This window comes from Harpia harpyja, chromosome Z (genome assembly GCF_026419915.1).
Source record: "Harpia harpyja isolate bHarHar1 chromosome Z, bHarHar1 primary haplotype, whole genome shotgun sequence".
In the NCBI taxonomy this organism is placed as follows: Eukaryota; Metazoa; Chordata; class Aves; order Accipitriformes; family Accipitridae; genus Harpia; species Harpia harpyja.
In genome coordinates this window covers 24,872,541-24,888,390 of record NC_068969.1, presented here as the reverse complement: position 1 = coordinate 24,888,390, position 15,850 = coordinate 24,872,541, and the positions used below count along the sequence as shown (strand labels likewise).

General features: G+C 53.1%; 1 protein-coding gene across 1 annotated transcript in view; it reads left to right on the top strand.

The window, feature by feature from the left end:
* The window catches only part of PLXND1 (plexin D1), an 86,817-nt gene extending 70,967 nt beyond the window's left edge, over positions 1-15,850 (top strand). Inside the window, exons 28-36 of the mRNA XM_052777473.1 lie at positions 519-622; positions 1,698-1,761; positions 3,639-3,673; positions 5,433-5,537; positions 6,365-6,528; positions 7,986-8,133; positions 11,248-11,388; positions 12,338-12,412; positions 13,094-15,850. Of these exons, the coding sequence (XP_052633433.1) occupies positions 519-622; positions 1,698-1,761; positions 3,639-3,673; positions 5,433-5,537; positions 6,365-6,528; positions 7,986-8,133; positions 11,248-11,388; positions 12,338-12,412; positions 13,094-13,210 (953 nt within the window). The 3' untranslated portion in view covers positions 13,211-15,850. The remainder of the gene's footprint in view (positions 1-518; positions 623-1,697; positions 1,762-3,638; positions 3,674-5,432; positions 5,538-6,364; positions 6,529-7,985; positions 8,134-11,247; positions 11,389-12,337; positions 12,413-13,093) is intronic.

Below are 15,850 nucleotides of genomic sequence, written 5' to 3'. Positions count from 1 at the left end.
CACAAGGCATGACGTTCACCGTAGCCAGTGCCGGAGGGAAGAATGCCCCGGGCTGGAGCGGTGACGGGGCCCCGCTCCTCTCAGCTGGTGCACGTGGTGTGTCCCCCATTCACAGATACACGACCAGCTCTGCCTGGCGGGCAGCCACCACCAACCTTCAGTGGCCACGCAGCATCTCACCTGCCTGGTGGTCCATGAGGCAGGTCCCACACAGCCCCCCGGGGCGAGACGGGGAGAGGGGAAGGGGGGAGATGTGCTCCTCCCCGTCGCTCCGAGCAGAGCCTTCGTCACCTCTCCCAGCTCCACCCCGGTCTGCTCTAGTCTGGAAATCCCCGCTCCAGGGGCTAAGCCTGGAGGCCATTGCTAAACATCTGCTCTGGTTTCACAGAGCCCCGGAGGCCCTGGCAGGGGGGCTGTGCAGCCCCCCCAGTGCTGTATGGCCGGTCCCCAGAGCCCCAGGCCCCGCTGCACATGCCTCCTTCGGGCTGATGTCTCAATTCTCCCTTCTCTGTGTCCAGAGTGGTTCGCCACCAGCACCGACAGCTACATCCTCCGGGACCTTGATGACACCTCGGTGGTGGAGGACGGCAGGAAGAAACTCAACACATTAGCACACTACAAGGTAAACCTGCCAGCGCTGCAGGAAAGCTTTGCTTCCTCGGAGCCTGCCTGGCCTCAGGGGTGAGCTGCGGTTCCCCCTCCAAAAACAGGATCATCAGGAACAAGCAGGGAGGTTGCCATAGCTCCGAGAGAGCTTCCGGGGAATAGACATCTGCCCTGGCGAGACACTCGTTAATATTGCAACACACTGAAACTAATTAAACACTCTTCATGCAAAACAAGTTATTACTGACAACAGAAAGAGGAGGAAAAAAAAGCTCCTATTCCCAACGGCCAGCAGCTTGGCTGATTAGTATCACTCTGCTCTTGATCTGTGCTCCTGCTGAAATCACTGGCACAATTGTCGCTGTCTGCCCTGAGAGCAGGGGCTAGGGATGCCATTGAGGAGCAGAGGCCAAAAATGTGGGGAAATGTAGCGAATCAAATTGTTTTCTTGACCGGTTTTCCTTTTAAAATTAAATGAAACCAGAAATCCTTATATGATTTCCATATTCCCTGGTATGCCTGGGAGCATAATCCTCACTGGTCTGTAACAGTGCATGGAAAATCAAGAACGGAGCTAAGTACTTATTAATATTATTATTTGTGTAACAGCCGTGCCGCGGAGCCCCACTGCTGGCACGGTGCCCTGCTGCGCTGAGAGCCGGAGCCGCAGCACAGAGGTAGTACCAGCCCCGCAGGTCCAGGCTGTAGCCAGGTTCCTTCTCCCAGTCTGGGGAAAGGCAAAACAGGATCTGCACAGCATAACACTCTTTCCTCTTCAAATTACCTGGTGTTGGCATCCAAAAAGGTATCTTGGATACATGTATTTGCCTGATTCCCATCGGATTTGAGAACCTCACTATCTCGTATTTGCATTTAAAAAACCCTTTCCACGTAGGGCAGTGCCGTTACTGCCAGTTTCCAAGCTGGGGAGCAGGGGCAGGGCAGGGCAGGCTCAGAGGACGTTTGTGGCAGAGCAGTCACTGCACCAGCATCCCACAGCTCCTGGGATCTCACTGGGGCTGCCCCGGCTCCATGGGAGGCACCATTAAGGCCCCCCCCATCATCGAGGCTTCTCTTCCCTTCCTCTGCAGATCCCCGAAGGGGCATCACTGGCCATGAGTTTGTCAGACAAGAAGGACACCACGCTGAGCAGAGGTAATGTCTCACTTCTCTTCCCCTGTTGCGGGTGAACGGGCAGAAATACTTGTGTTTTTGGAGGGGTGTCTGGCCAGGGATGCTGAGAGTCGGCTGCCAGCCCCCTTGCCTGTGGATGCTGGGGTGTGGCGTTAGCCCGTGCAGGGCTGGCTCTGGCGTTACCAGCGGAGCACCCTTTTGTAGTGGCACATTGGGCAGAGTCGGGCCAGGGAAGACACTGAGCACGGACTGGGACTGCGGCCACCGAGCGAGCTGGCCAGCTGGCAGCCCAGGACATGCTCAGGAAGCCCTCTGGGTCCTGCAGGATCTCCACTGCTCTCCTGCAAACCCCCTTTGCCCATGCTGTGGTGTATGTTTGGGGCAGAGATAGCCATGGGGCTGCAGGAGACATACCTCCCTCCTTCCCATGGGGTTCCCCCTTTCTATGGCTGAGCCATGTGCCTGTGCTCCCCATGGGGACTGCAGGTCTGAGTCCTGCCACGCAGGCAGTGGCAGTGCAACTGTCCCAGGTGGGATGGATGGCAAGACAGACAGGCAGAGTGGAGATACTTGGCACTTTAATGACCGCCACGCGTGGTGGCATTGCCTGAACTGCAACCAGCACCCGGGGGGAAGAGGGGTGCAGGGAGCAGGGTTTCTGCAGGGTGTGGGCAGAGCAGGCACGCTGGACCGCAAGCAGCCAGGATTGTAATGGCCACAGCATGAGGACATCCATGTCAGTGCTGCTGAATAGCCCTGTCCGTCACTGCCCGTCTCTCCGTGGCTGCTGCTGAGCTGTGTGCTGCCCCTTCCCCTGTGCAGCGAATGCTCCCTACCAGGCGCAGGCAGGGGAGCTCCAGCCGGACCGGGGGAGCGGGCAGCAGGTTGAAGCTGCAGTGGCCACTGGAGAGGTCACAGATCCCCAAGAGTCTGGGACTGATCGTGGAGAGTGGGTCGCTTCCACACCCCTTCTAATTTCAAGGCTTTTCTATGTCACTTGCAAAAGTGGGGGATTGTGCCTGCTTTTCCTTCTGTAGGAGAAATGAAGAAGGTCTGGGAACTATACATTTCTGAAACACACATTATGGGAGGTGCAAGTGTCCTGCTTGTGGTTTTACTTTAAAAATGTGTTATCCAGTATCCTCCTCTCTTTGGTTGCTGGGGTGCTGAGTGCTTTCCCAGCCATTAAGGTAGAGGTGTTTGCACCTTTCATCTCACACCGTCATTAGGGGGTTGTGTTCAATCTGTGCTAACAAAGTAAAAAAAAGAAAGGATCTGAAACCACCTGATTGGAAAAGCCCTTTCCCTCCCAATTACACATGTTCAGTTTCTTGCCAGCATATTTCTAGGTTTCAGGCTGTGCAGATAGTCAAAATAGACCAAGGGAGACAAAAATTCACATTGAACAAGGGGTTTCAAACCCTGTGTCCAGGCTACCTGCACCAACCCTGTCTTTGCAGTGGGAGTCCTTTCACCCGCTGGAGCGAGGAGCTGCTTGGGGCTGCAGCTGCCCCGATGAGGAGGCTAGAGATGGTCCAGGGCACGTGGGCCCGCAGGGCATCGTGGGGCACAGCGGGGCATCGCAGGGCATCACAATGCAGGAGTGCCCCTGTGCTGATCCTGCTCTCGTGCCCTCTTGGGTCCTTCCTAAAACGCCCCTTGGGAGACGTCAAGTCCTCCTTAAAGTACTTCCTGAGGTACTTGCCGTGTGCCCCAGAAGGCAATAAACAACCCCAAAGCAAATTAAAATACTGAGGTCACTTGGGGTGGGAACACCAGCTCGGTGTTGGGGTTCTTGGGGAAAGCGAAATGCCTCCTGACGTGGAGGGTGTCTGCGGAAGCAGGTTTCAGTTTGGGTCACCCGACTGAGCCGCCGTGTCTCTCTCTCTTCTTCACAGTGAAGGACTTGGACACCGAGAAGTACTTCCACTTGGTAAGTATCCAGCTCCTGGCTGCGGAGGCTGGCGGCTGCATGGTGGGGGGCTGCTCTCCCCTCCTGCCCTCCCAGGGGAGTGCTGATGGGGAGCAGAGCCGTCGCTCCAGGACACCCGCTCTGCAGCGTAGAACCGGCATGCGAGAGGACGGGTTGCAGCGGTGGCTCCGCTCCCCCAGATCTCTCCCGCTGCTGTGACAGCGAGGATGCTGGCGGAGTACAGGCGGGTGGCACGGCCGAGCCCAGGGGGGCTGGCAGGGCGCTGGAGGACGGGCTCCTTGCGGCAGTGGAGGGGTGCCCATCTAATATCCTGCGTATTTCAACATACTTCACCTTTACGATGGCTGCCCGTTGGCAGACAATGGAAGCTGTTGCTTTTGTCCCTGCAAATGGGTGCCGAACAGGCTGTTTGATCTCTGGCAGCAGCCGGTCCCTGCTGCACTGGGGCAGGCAGGCCCTGGGCTGTGGTGAGCTCTCAGCCAGGCAGGGGGGCCAGGTTGTCCTCTGCTGCCAGGCTGGCTGTCCGGGAGACATCCCCTCGGAAGGCGGCAGCCTGGAAAGTGCTGGGAGCAAAGAGGTGACCAGTCAGGCTGTGTGCACGCAGCGATCCCTCTTCTCTCCTGCACTTGTGTCTATGGGTCCTGTTTTTCCAGTGTATGTGATGAAAGAGGAGAAAATATTCTCAGCCTCGCTGATATTAATTTAATTCATCTCTGTGGGCTGGAATGTCAGATGTGATGAACAAGCTGGATTAGGGCTCGTTAGTTTTCTTCAGAGGGGCTCAGAGGCGCAGAAAGGTTATCTGTAGACAAGCTTCAGTACTATGGGACATAATAAAAAATTACCAGGACGGCAAAATAATTGTTGTGCCTGATGTAGCTGTCAGCAGCCACAGAGAGTTCAGGAGCACGGCGCAGCGCCGCCGGTAGCACCCCGCACAGCCTTGGTCAAGTCACCTACCGGGAGCTCCTGGCATGCCGCCTGCTTCCCAGAGCTGGGGAGATTTATTAGTTCCTGCTTGTGTGCCACACTGGAAGTACGCAGTGCTAAACGTTGCTAAAAGCTGTTGTGAAAAAAAGTGTTATGGACAACAACAACAATATTTTATAGCCTGATTTTTTTTTTTTTCCCCTCTGGTAAAGTTTCCATGCTCAAATAGAGTACAAACACACAATGCATGCACGCACGTGCACTCACACACATGTACACGCAGAGCAAGGAGGGAGAAGGGATGGGAAACCAAATGTGCATATGTGAAACAATGCCAAGATGGACTTAAATGGCTTGCTAGGTCATTATAGAGCAGTAATTAACTGACTTGACTGTGGAATATTTAGATTTGTTTTTAAAAAGGCCAGGGCAGGAATATTGGCTGATCATTCTTGCACTTTTTCCAAATCTAAGAAAAGCTGGTTTCCGCGGAAGCCTTGTGCATTGCTTCTGGGAGTCTAAACTGCAGCCACACAGGAGTATTGCACAGAGACCAGGAAGGCGAACAGACTAACATCCAAAGTGAGATTGATTGTTTCATTTTCTTTGTCTAGCTTGAGAGAGGCAATAAAGAGCACAAGAGAAACAAATGTCAGAAAAACTGAGTATTATGAATCGCTTTTTTAAAGCCATATAAGGATGTATTTATAACACAGTAACTACTTTCTAATTTAATTTTATATGCAGTTGAAATTCTATGCTTAAAGGAAAATTCAGTGTGACACTTGCAGAGAGGAGCGCTCTGAACATGTGTTTTATATTGGACCAGGTTCTCCCAACCGATGAATCAGTCGAACATAAGAAGTCCCACAGACAGAGCCATAGGAAGAAAGTCCTACCAGAGATCTACCTGACCAGGCTGCTCTCCACAAAGGTAGGAGACAGGACACCCTCGTTTGTGGCAGGTAGGATTGTTGTTTGCGGTCTGTAACGAGAAGCCTACTCTAGGGAAGGAGCGCTGTGGGGCCGGTCACTCTCGAGAGGTGGTGGGACTCTTCTGTGCTGGATGACTGGAGCATGTTTAGCGAGGCTGCTGGGCACCACTGGCTCCTTGGGTTCCCTCCAGCTTTCCAGCTCGCCCTCAGAGCAGCAAGCAGCACTGTTGCGTGAAGCCCCACACGATCTCCCCAGGCTGGTCTGGGGTCTGTGCACATGAAAGGGATGCTGACCGCCTCAGGGCTTGTGATGCACAGTTTAGACCTGAACCCATCTCCCCAGCGAGACATCCTGCTGGGAAAGGCGATGGTGCTCAGCTCTGGGAGCAGGGGGAATGTCTGTGCGATCTTAATTCAGATTTGAACTTCCCCACTCTCTGCAAGTGTTCAGCTCCAGCAGTTGGGCTCCCAGCCCATCTTTAATCCCAGCATGATGCCTCACTGGAGCAGAGATCACAAGAATGGCCAGCAGTCTCTAGTCTTCTTTGTATTTACTGTGCAGAGCAATCACAGATGTGAGATCCTAGCAGTAAGAAAGAAAAATCTTGATGCCAAAAGAAATTAAACCCAAATGCAAGCTAATTATATCACTATGCACAAACAAACCTTTCCCTCCCTGCTTCAGCATCCCCTTTCTCTTCTGATTTATCCAACTGGCAGCAAAGGATTTCCCCTTGTGCACAACAGTCGCAGCCCCTCGCACTGTTTTCTTGGGCTCGGGTGCTGCTGCTTTCCCCAGTCTCCATTGTGTGTGCTTGTCCCGCAGGGCACGCTGCAGAAGTTCCTGGACGACTTGTTCAAAGCCATTCTCAGTATCCGAGATGATAAACCACCTGTGGCCGTGAAGTATTTCTTTGACTTCCTAGAGGAGCAAGCAGAGAAAAGAGGGATCACAGACCCTGACACTATGCACATCTGGAAGACCAACAGGTTTGGAAGACGAAGTCTCTTCTTTCTTTCCTTCCTTCCTTCCATCTCTCAGGAGCAGCAGCTGAAAAGCCTTGGTGTCCTGGACTAATCATTAGGTTGCTAAAAGTAGAAGAGATGACTTGGAAAACAGGAGGGGTGGTGGCGGGGGCAGCGAAAGATGAGGCCAAACACAGGCTTGGAGAGTTTTGAACAAACAGAGCTCAGGGAAACAGAGAGCTGGAAGAGGAGGCATAGGCAGATAAAGAGCAGAACAAACTACCACACTAATAAAAATAATTAAAGGAGAAACAGAAGAGGGACAGGATGACGGGAGACAGCAATGGTGTTAGCTCCAAGCATTGGAGATGGGAGACGGAGTCCAAAATCATGTCAGGTCTTAAAACATCATGGAGATTTTAAAAACAGCATATTTGGCTCCTTTTCATTTGCTTTCTGGCTTTTCAGCCCTTGGGGGCACTTTTCCTGGCTTATCTCTGTAACCAAGCTGAGACTCCAGGGTATTCACAGGACTCCAGGAGCTGGTGCTGTGATAGTAGCATGCTGGTGGGCACTGCAGCTCTGGGAACCAGCCAGGAGCAGGAATGGGGTGGGAGAGCTGAAGTGAAGGGGGGAAATAAAGCAGGGGAGAAACCAGAAGATTTAACTGGGGAGAGCAGGGAGCTTGGAGGGACCGTCGAGGAGAGGCTTAGTGCTTCTGAGGCTGCAGGGACAGTAACTGTTTGCAGCCCAACATGTGAAAATTAAAACCAAATTTGGCTGGGGTAGCAGACATGCAGACACAGCCATTGAGCTACAGATTTGCCTATCCTTCATTACCTTTAATTGCCAGTAGAGCAAAGACTTATAGCAGCTTTCACTCCTCAGCTGCTGAGGAGGGATGGTAGGAAGGGCGAGCAACATACTGAAACTGTGTTGTGGCCAAATGAGCAGTGAAATAACTGCAGGAGAAAATGATGAGAGAGCAAAAAAAAAGACACATGAAATGCATTTCACGGGGCCAGGCTTACCATCAGAACCAGATGACAGTTACTGTCAGGGAAGAAGGAAAAGGAGCTGACACCATTGCTACAAAAATCAGCAAGTGGGGAAGCGTGATTCAACAGCCCCATGCAGGCAAACCTGCCGGTGTCTTTCCTGGACCACAGCTGGCTCAGGGAGCTGCTGAAGGAGCAAGGGTATACGCTCACCTAGACAAGGCTGTACATGAAGTCTCCTGTCTGGGCCGCGTGCTTCAGCCTGAAGAAATGTCTCTTCAGGGTGACAATGTGTGCCGGCCCCTCTAGCTAGGCAGGGGGTCGTACGCTACCAGGATGTGATTAAATAGCAGAACCCGGCTCCTCATTTTTTTTCCTCACTACTATTTACGTTCTATCATCATCTTTCCTGCATTTCCTCCCCGCTCCTTCTGGAGTACAAAAATTTACCCGGTGTGTATTCCTGGCTTGTTTCCTTTGCAGCCTACCTCTGAGGTTTTGGGTCAACATCCTGAAGAACCCCCAGTTCGTCTTCGACATTGACAAGACAGACCACATCGACGCCTGTCTCTCTGTGATAGCTCAGGCCTTCATTGACGCCTGCTCCCTCTCTGACCTGCAGCTGGGCAAGGTACCGTCCAGAGAGCACATCTCGCTCCTGCTGGGGCAGTCATAGACACAGACCAGTATGGGTGGGAAGGGACTGTCGGAGGTCACCCAGTCTAACCTCCCCCAGCAGCAGGGCTGGCTGGGAGCCACTTGCTCACGTTCATGCAGTTGAGTTTTGGCTGTCTCCAAGGATGAGTTCTCCCCATCCCTTCCCCACTACTTTGTTCAGGCTTGAGCTTGAAATTTGCACCCCCTCCGTCACAAACAGAGGTCAGGGAGTGGGAACGCGGGGTCACAGGCAGGATGGACAAAGGGCAAGGCCCCAGCCCGGGAGCCTTGGACGATGGAGGGAGACCCAGCCGCTGGCTCGTGTGCCCAGTGTTACCCAGTGGCTGTATGACCTGTCCTGCGGTCGCAGGAGAGCACCCAGCTTACTCAGCGCAGGGTCTGTAACGCTTCCTGAGGGGCTGAGCTGGTGCGCGAGCCCACGAACATACTCTGTAGCTGGCTCAGGCAGGGGTGTAACGTACCAGTGCGAGCGCGTGGGGTGTCAGCTCTGCTCTGGGCGCAGGCACGGGAGCCCAGCTCCCTCAGTCAGGGCTGGTTTAGGGGACAGCATTAGCATAACAATCTCGTAACAGCAGCTGAGGGACAATATAAACTCCCAGTGGCAGGATGGAAAATGGCGTAGCTTCAGGTGAAGCTTTAATCATCACTGTCAGTGGTTTCTGCACAGCTTCTCACCTGCGAGACCTGTGAGAAGCTCAGGAGGCGAGCCGAGCCTTCACGAACATGGGCTGCGCCTGCCCAGGCAGCACAGACCCAGCCCGGCTCACGTGGAGGTGCGGGGACTGCCCGGGGCCATCTTGTTAACACCCTAACACCATCCATGGGCACCTGGGAAGCACTTGGCGGGGGCCGCCGCAGCCCTGCCAGCGGAGCCATCGGTGCTCCCCACCAGCGGCAGTGTCTCCATCACACGCTGGCCACCTCTGGCCTGCGGGCAGAGCCCGGCGGACTCGGCACACCCGCCTAGGAAGCTAAGCCTGCTCCGAGCAAACGCGAGGCTGCCCCGGCCACGTCTCCTCTCCCACCGTCAGGCTCCCGCGCACCATCCTGCGGGGCTGGCAGGCAGCGGGACGTCCAGTGCGCATGTTTTCTGTTCTCCCGCTGGCTTGGCTGAGTGCAGTGTTGACATTTGAAACTTCCCAACATAAATAAGTTTTATTAAGAAATGCTGTAAATCGTCCCCCACTGCCCCCCCGCTGCAGAGGCTGGCAGCAGCGCGGTGTGTGACGTAGAGGGGACCCTATGGAGAGAGGGGCGGGAGGTGGGTGCTGCTCAGTGCAGCCCCCAGGCTGAGAGCAACAGGAAGCCTTCTCTGGGAGAGGTTAGTACTGGAGGAAGATCTAATGAGCACTTGATTTTTTGTTTGTTTGGGTTTTGGTCTTTTTTTTTGCATGTGTTGCGAAACACCTAAAATTTGTCCTTGTCAAGCTGTGGATGAGGGGAAGAGGGGTCAGCTGGAGTCAGACAGCAGATGGAAACATTTTTCAGGAATACAATAGCATAAGTGAAGGAATTGTTGAGTAATGTGGGAAGAATAAATCCTCAGCTTGCATATACACGCAGTATATCGCTGAACGTTTTCCAGGCTGGATTCCTCCCCTGGTTTCAGCATGTTGCTCTTGATACTGCAAATGTGAGAGCAGACTCAGACTCCGTACACCTACAGTGCGCAAGCAGTTAATAAATCAGTACCCATCTCTCCATAATACAGAGCGGGCAAATCAGACACAAATTAAAAAATAACTCAAAAAGAGGCAGCATGGGTTTCTTTTGTGCTTCTAAGGGAGAAAAAAAATGTTTTCGGCAGGCTCTGTAACTTGGCTGTATTCCTGTAATGCCTTGTCATTGGGTTTGAAAATAAACTGCTGTGGGATCTGGTGCCACAGCCTGGTGCCCATTTCCCCTGCAGCATTAGCCACGCTACATATTGCAGCAGCAGATTGCAGTTACCCTGGGCTTCCTTATTTACTGCCCGATACAGCTGAAGATGCTGCCTCCATGGCTAGAGCCCTGCCGTGCTTGTCTCCTCTGAAGATCCTCCCTCCACTCTCCACCTGTCAGAGCATCAGGGAGCAGTCCCTCACTCCAGCGCTGGGGTGGTGGGACACGTTGATCTTACTCCCCTCTGTGTCCCCAAGCCTGGGTGTGTTTCCCTTCGGGAGGCAATGCTAGGCCAGTGGGACAAGTTCATTCCCGGGGTAATGACATCAGCGGGGCAGGATTGCCTTGAGGTTAAAATCATTCACGCTTGTGTTTGCAAGGAGTGCAGGCAGGGTTATGCCTTCATTGGTACAACCCGATTGTGTGGCTGGGAGGTTAAGAGACTGCTTTGTCCAAGCTGACATTAATCAAGAGAACTCAGTATTTTCTGTTAATTACTTTACGTGCACTCAATATAGGCCAGGCAGGCTGGGTTAGCCAATGCAAAATAAATCAAAGCTACATGAAAAATCCAAGAGGAACATTTCAACTGACAAAGTTCAGCTTGTAAAAGAGCTTTGTTCTTCAGTTTAAATCAAGCTGGCTGCTCAAGAGACCCGAGTAAATGCATGCAGAAGCCCTTCCCTTGTTACTAATTTCCACACGCAGAGCCACGGAGCACAAGTGTTTTATCTAATACAGTCGTGCTACACTCATCTGCAGAGCATCACCTGGCAGCAAGCCACCTCACCTGACCCCGTGCATGCTTTTTAGCCTGCCCTTGCTCCAAATTAAAACACAATTCACATAGACCACCTCCACTGGCATTGTAGCTAACAAACGTTTAGCTCATGCTAGGAAGAAGGGCAGAGGGACGGTGCTGTGGCTCCGCAGGCAGGTGGTACCTGTCCGCAGCACCTTGATGTGTTCGAACAAGCGCCTCTGTCATTAGCTGTTCTGTGCCTCGGTGCCGTCCCACCGCAGTCCTGTTTGTGTAAAGCCAGGACCAAAGACGTAGCTGTTTCCTGAACCCAGCTGTACTGAAGTCCGTGTCTGATGGTTAGCGCTTTGGTCAGACAAACAGGATTAGAAGTTTTCAGCCAGGAACAATACGGTGTCTGATTTCGGTATCTCGCCCTCGCTCTAGGACTCACCGACCAATAAACTACTGTATGCCAAGGAGATCCCCGAGTATAGGAAGATAGTGCAGCGATACTACAAGCAAATCCACGACATGCCCCCACTCAGCGAGCAGGAAATGAACGCCCACCTCGCGGAGGAGTCGCGGGTAAGGCGTGCTGGGCTGCAGCAGGCGGAGGTGGGGGCTCGGCCGGTGCGTGCCCCCGGGATGGGGACAGGGTCGGGTCTGCAGGCTCGGTGCCCTGCCAGAGCAAGGACCGCCGAGCCTGCTCTGTTCTGGCTGATGGCAGGAGTCTGGGAGCGAGCAGGGAGCGCAGATAGGCTGCAATCAGCTACTGCTTAGATGCTGGAAGGAGCAAACAAGAAAGGATATTTTGCCTCAAACTTCCACGCACAAACTTCATCTGACCTAATTCCAAGCATCTTCAATTACTGCCAGAGCTGCAGTAAACACCCACGAGTTAGCTTGAACCTAACTAGCTTTGGCACCACTGGGAGTTGAAAGCGAAATTCAGTGCCAAAGAGCCAGGAAGCTTGGAAAAGGATCTCTGCAGTCCCTCGGCCCCCCAGCCAGCTGGCCCCTGGGCACCAACTGCCAGGGCCGGCCCCGAGTCCCAGGCAGCCCGCTGGCAGCCGGCCCGGGTGCTGGATACCAGCCCTGGTACCAGCTACGGGAGCTGGCAGCCATGCTCCGGATCCAAGTCCTGCCAGCGATGCGCCACAGCTTCCTCAAAATCAAACCAGCTCCCTGCAGTGTTTTAGCTTCAGCCACCGACTGTTTGCTTTCCGTTGGCATTCCTCTGCCCAGCTCTTGCACTGCCCCATCCTTAGAAATGGCTTTGAGCATGGAGGGGTGAACAGTGCTATCAGGTGTGGGCATTTAAGGCTGGCTTTAAAAAGACTGGGACCGTTTCTGATGTAAACAAATGCACCTTCCTTAAAGGAGTAAGTCAAAAGTCCAGCTGCATCAATGCAACAGTAACAAAAATAGCCAGGCAAAGTCTTCTTTTAATCTAGTTAATTCCTGCTGATTGGGCTTGAACTCACTTGCTGCATCATGTTAATATTCCTCCCCTCTTTGTTCTGTCTTTGTAAAGAAATACCGGAACGAATTCAACACCAACGTCGCCATGGCTGAGATATACAAATACGCCAAGAGATACCGCTCCCAGGTAAGTGGGTTCAGCTGCATTTAGGCCCCAGCGTACCTGTGGAGGGAATAACAAGCGGTATGTTGTAACTGAGCGGTCAGATGCCAGCATCCAGTCTCACAGAAGAGGGATTATGGTTTTTTGCATAATCCCACGCACATATGTAATATATGCACACACAGGTGCACCTGCTCTCCTATCCCTTGGCTGACGACTTCTTGGAAGAGGAGGCCAGCTACTCCTGGCTGATTTTAACATCGTTTGGCTGGACCGGACTGAAGTGGGGCTGCCCAGTGTGTAGACCCACAGATGCTTTCAGGAGGGCAGAGCACCCTGATAGAGTCCACACCCAAAATAACTTGCCACCAGCCACCCCCAGCTGAAGCACCGGCCCTGGCTGGCTCCTGACCCCCTGCATCCCCGCACTGCGGGCTAGCTCTGCGCCGTGAGCTGTACCATTACGATGGTTTTCAGCTGCATGCCCTCCTCGCCCACCCCTTGCCCAGGGACTCGGCTGTGCCCTAGAACAGCCGGGGGGTGGCGGGGCGTGTGAGCGTGGGGGCTGTGGGGCAGGGTGGGCTCTCCCCATCAGAGATCCAGCTGGAATTTGGGCTGGAAAGGGCTGGCAGCAGGAGCTGGGCTGGTGGGTGGGCACCTCCGCCTGCACTGCCTCAGCCACCCACCTGCTCCTGTCTCCTGCAGATTGTGGCCGCCCTGGATACCAACCCCACGACGAAGCGCACCCAGCTCCAGCACAAGTTTGAGCAAGTGATTGCGCTCATGGAGGATAACATCTACGAGTGCTGCAGCGAAGCCTAGGCCGACTGCAGCCCTGGAAGTGACCTTCTCCGCAGCGCAGTGCCATAGGGAACCTGCCTTCAGCCGCGGATACACCATGGATCGCCTCTGCCAGGGTCATTCTCAAACCAGCCTCGTGGTGGGGGTGGGCCTGGCCTGCGGCTGAAGGGCTCCCTCACCTAACAAGAAGCCACGAGACACCTTTCCGAGCAGCTCAAACCCCTCTGGTCTGCACTGTGGCACCCATAATTTATTTGCTGTTGCCAGGCAGAAATGGAGACGTGACACTTGTGGCAAGCTCAGTTCACCACTTCCCTCTGATCAGTGCCCGAGCAGTCAGTGGCTCCCTGCATCCCTGTTTGTGGTTCCTCAGGATGAGAGACGGGGCTGCAGAAGCCATAACAATAGATGTGAAGCAGAAGGATAGCCTCAGGGAGTAACGAGCAGAGTCGGCAAAGGCCCTTCCACACCATCCCTCCGACATCCTTGTTTTGCCAACACCAGGGACTCTTATCAGCTGTTCACTATCTGCTGCATTCTGTGTGTTTTTGTGCCTTTTAATTTTTGTACTGTATGTGTAAACATAACCACTCCTCCGTCTGAGACTTGGGCAACACAGGGAACTTGGGGCTGAGACGAAGCAGTTGTTTCCCAGGTAGCTAAGGCATGGTGAAAGCACTTTATCCCCTAATGGAGACAGCTGTTACAGAGCCGGAGGGAGTGTGTTACTTGTTAGACAGTGTGGGAAGGGCTGTTCCCCCTTCCCCAGGTTCCCATACCTGCGTGCACAGTGAGCTGGAGTTGCAGTGGGTAGGCAAATATCCCCCGCCGTTCAGCCAGCTGGTCGCAGGCATGGCTTCTGCCTAGAGGACCAGACATGGTGAGTGAGGGGAAGGGCTCATGCCTCGCACTCCAGTCTCCCTGCCACGCTGGCTGCGCACACACCTATGGTGCTGCCCCAGCTCAGCCCCGGTAACACCGCTCATGCCAACAGGGGTCAGCTCCTGCTGACAGCACTCTGACAGAGTGGACTTGAGCCACGCGTGGGGCAAAACACCAGGTAGCATCTTCCCTCCCTCTGCACCATGCACCGCAGCATCTCGTGTGATCATCACCGAAAACAAGGCCAGTGCTACAGAGGTGTCTTCCTAAAGCAGCTTGTTCTGCTTGCTTTGGACCCAGCCCACTGTGGTTGTCACCTGAGAGCAACCGAGGGAGTGGTTTTGCTGCGTGTTCAGTCTTTTTCAGCCCACAAAGGCAAAGGGACTGGACCCCATCCCCCTGGCAGCACAATGCTCTCGCTCACGCAGGCCAGCAGAGCTCCAGCACTGCAAGCTGCCAACAAAGGTAGAAGGTGTCCCACACTCACACTGGGGTCAGCGAGCAGCATCCCACTGCGCAAACAGCTCATCTGAGACCTAGAAACCACTGCCATCCCACGGCATCTGCACTGGGGCAAAACCCCTGTCCCAGCTTGGTGGCCCATTCTCCCTTCTGCAGGAAACTTCATCCTTTCTGCAGCCAGGGGAGCCATGACCACTCTGGTCTTCTCCAGCATCACACAGGCCCCTCTGTAGAGGCTGGTCCGCAGCTAAGGCCACATGCTTGAAGCCAGCATTCACATGCAGGCAACATGCAGGCAAAGGCAACCTGCCCATGAAAGCTAAACCCAGCCGTAGCCACTGCGTTTTCAAACTGCCAAATAGAAAAGAAAATAAAAAAGAAAAAAAGTTACTACCTCACTCCAGGCAGGGTCTAAGGTGAGCCTCCGTTACTCATCCAGCTGGCAAGGATGCAAACTGGTATTAGATGACTTTGGTCCACCAAAACTCCTCCTGGGTGACTCACTGCCGTGAACAGGTGGCCTCCATCCCATCGTTTCCAGTAACACCATATTTGTCAGAAATTGGAACATCAAAATTGTGTATGTGTATATAGATATCTATTTTAAAGCAAATGATAGACTTTATCCAGTATGTTAAAAGGAGGGGGGGCAGGGGGGAGGGAAAAGGGAAAGAACAGAGGTTTTTTTAAAGAGAACTACAGAAAAAGTACATACACTGTGGAGGTTTCAATGTCTTTGCTGAGGATGTGGCTTCAGAATAGAAACTCTAAGAATGTAGCTGGGCTACATTTTATTTTGAAAGTGATTTCACAAAAAATTCTTGAATTTTTTTTTTTCTTCTTTTAGAAACTGTGAATAGCTGCCAGAGATATAGGCAGGCCCAGCACAGGGAAGGCGAGGGTGAGAAGGACCAAGGTAGCAGAGAACGTTGAGCTTGGCTGGAGGTAGGGAAAGGACCATGGAGCGATAGCCCCATGTTGTTACAAGGAAAGGATACAGGTGAGCCGATAGTGAGTATAGTTTGCCTCCAGGTAATGTGACTGGGCCATGTATTGAGGCCTATTGCTTTATTATTTAATTTTTTCCAAGGCAAAAAAAAAAAAAAAAAAAAAAGTAGTTGCTACAACCATTTTAAAGGAACAACTTTAATGGAGCAGAAGCTTGAGGGTTTGTAGTGTTGCCTTGAACCCCAAGCCCTTTGTAACATGTTTTTAAACTTTGGCACGTGTTGTGGGTGTAGTGCCCTTACCTGCTGTGTAGTGGAAGTGGCAGACTCTTGGAAAAGCCTATCTTTGTAATAAAACAAGGTGCTGAAA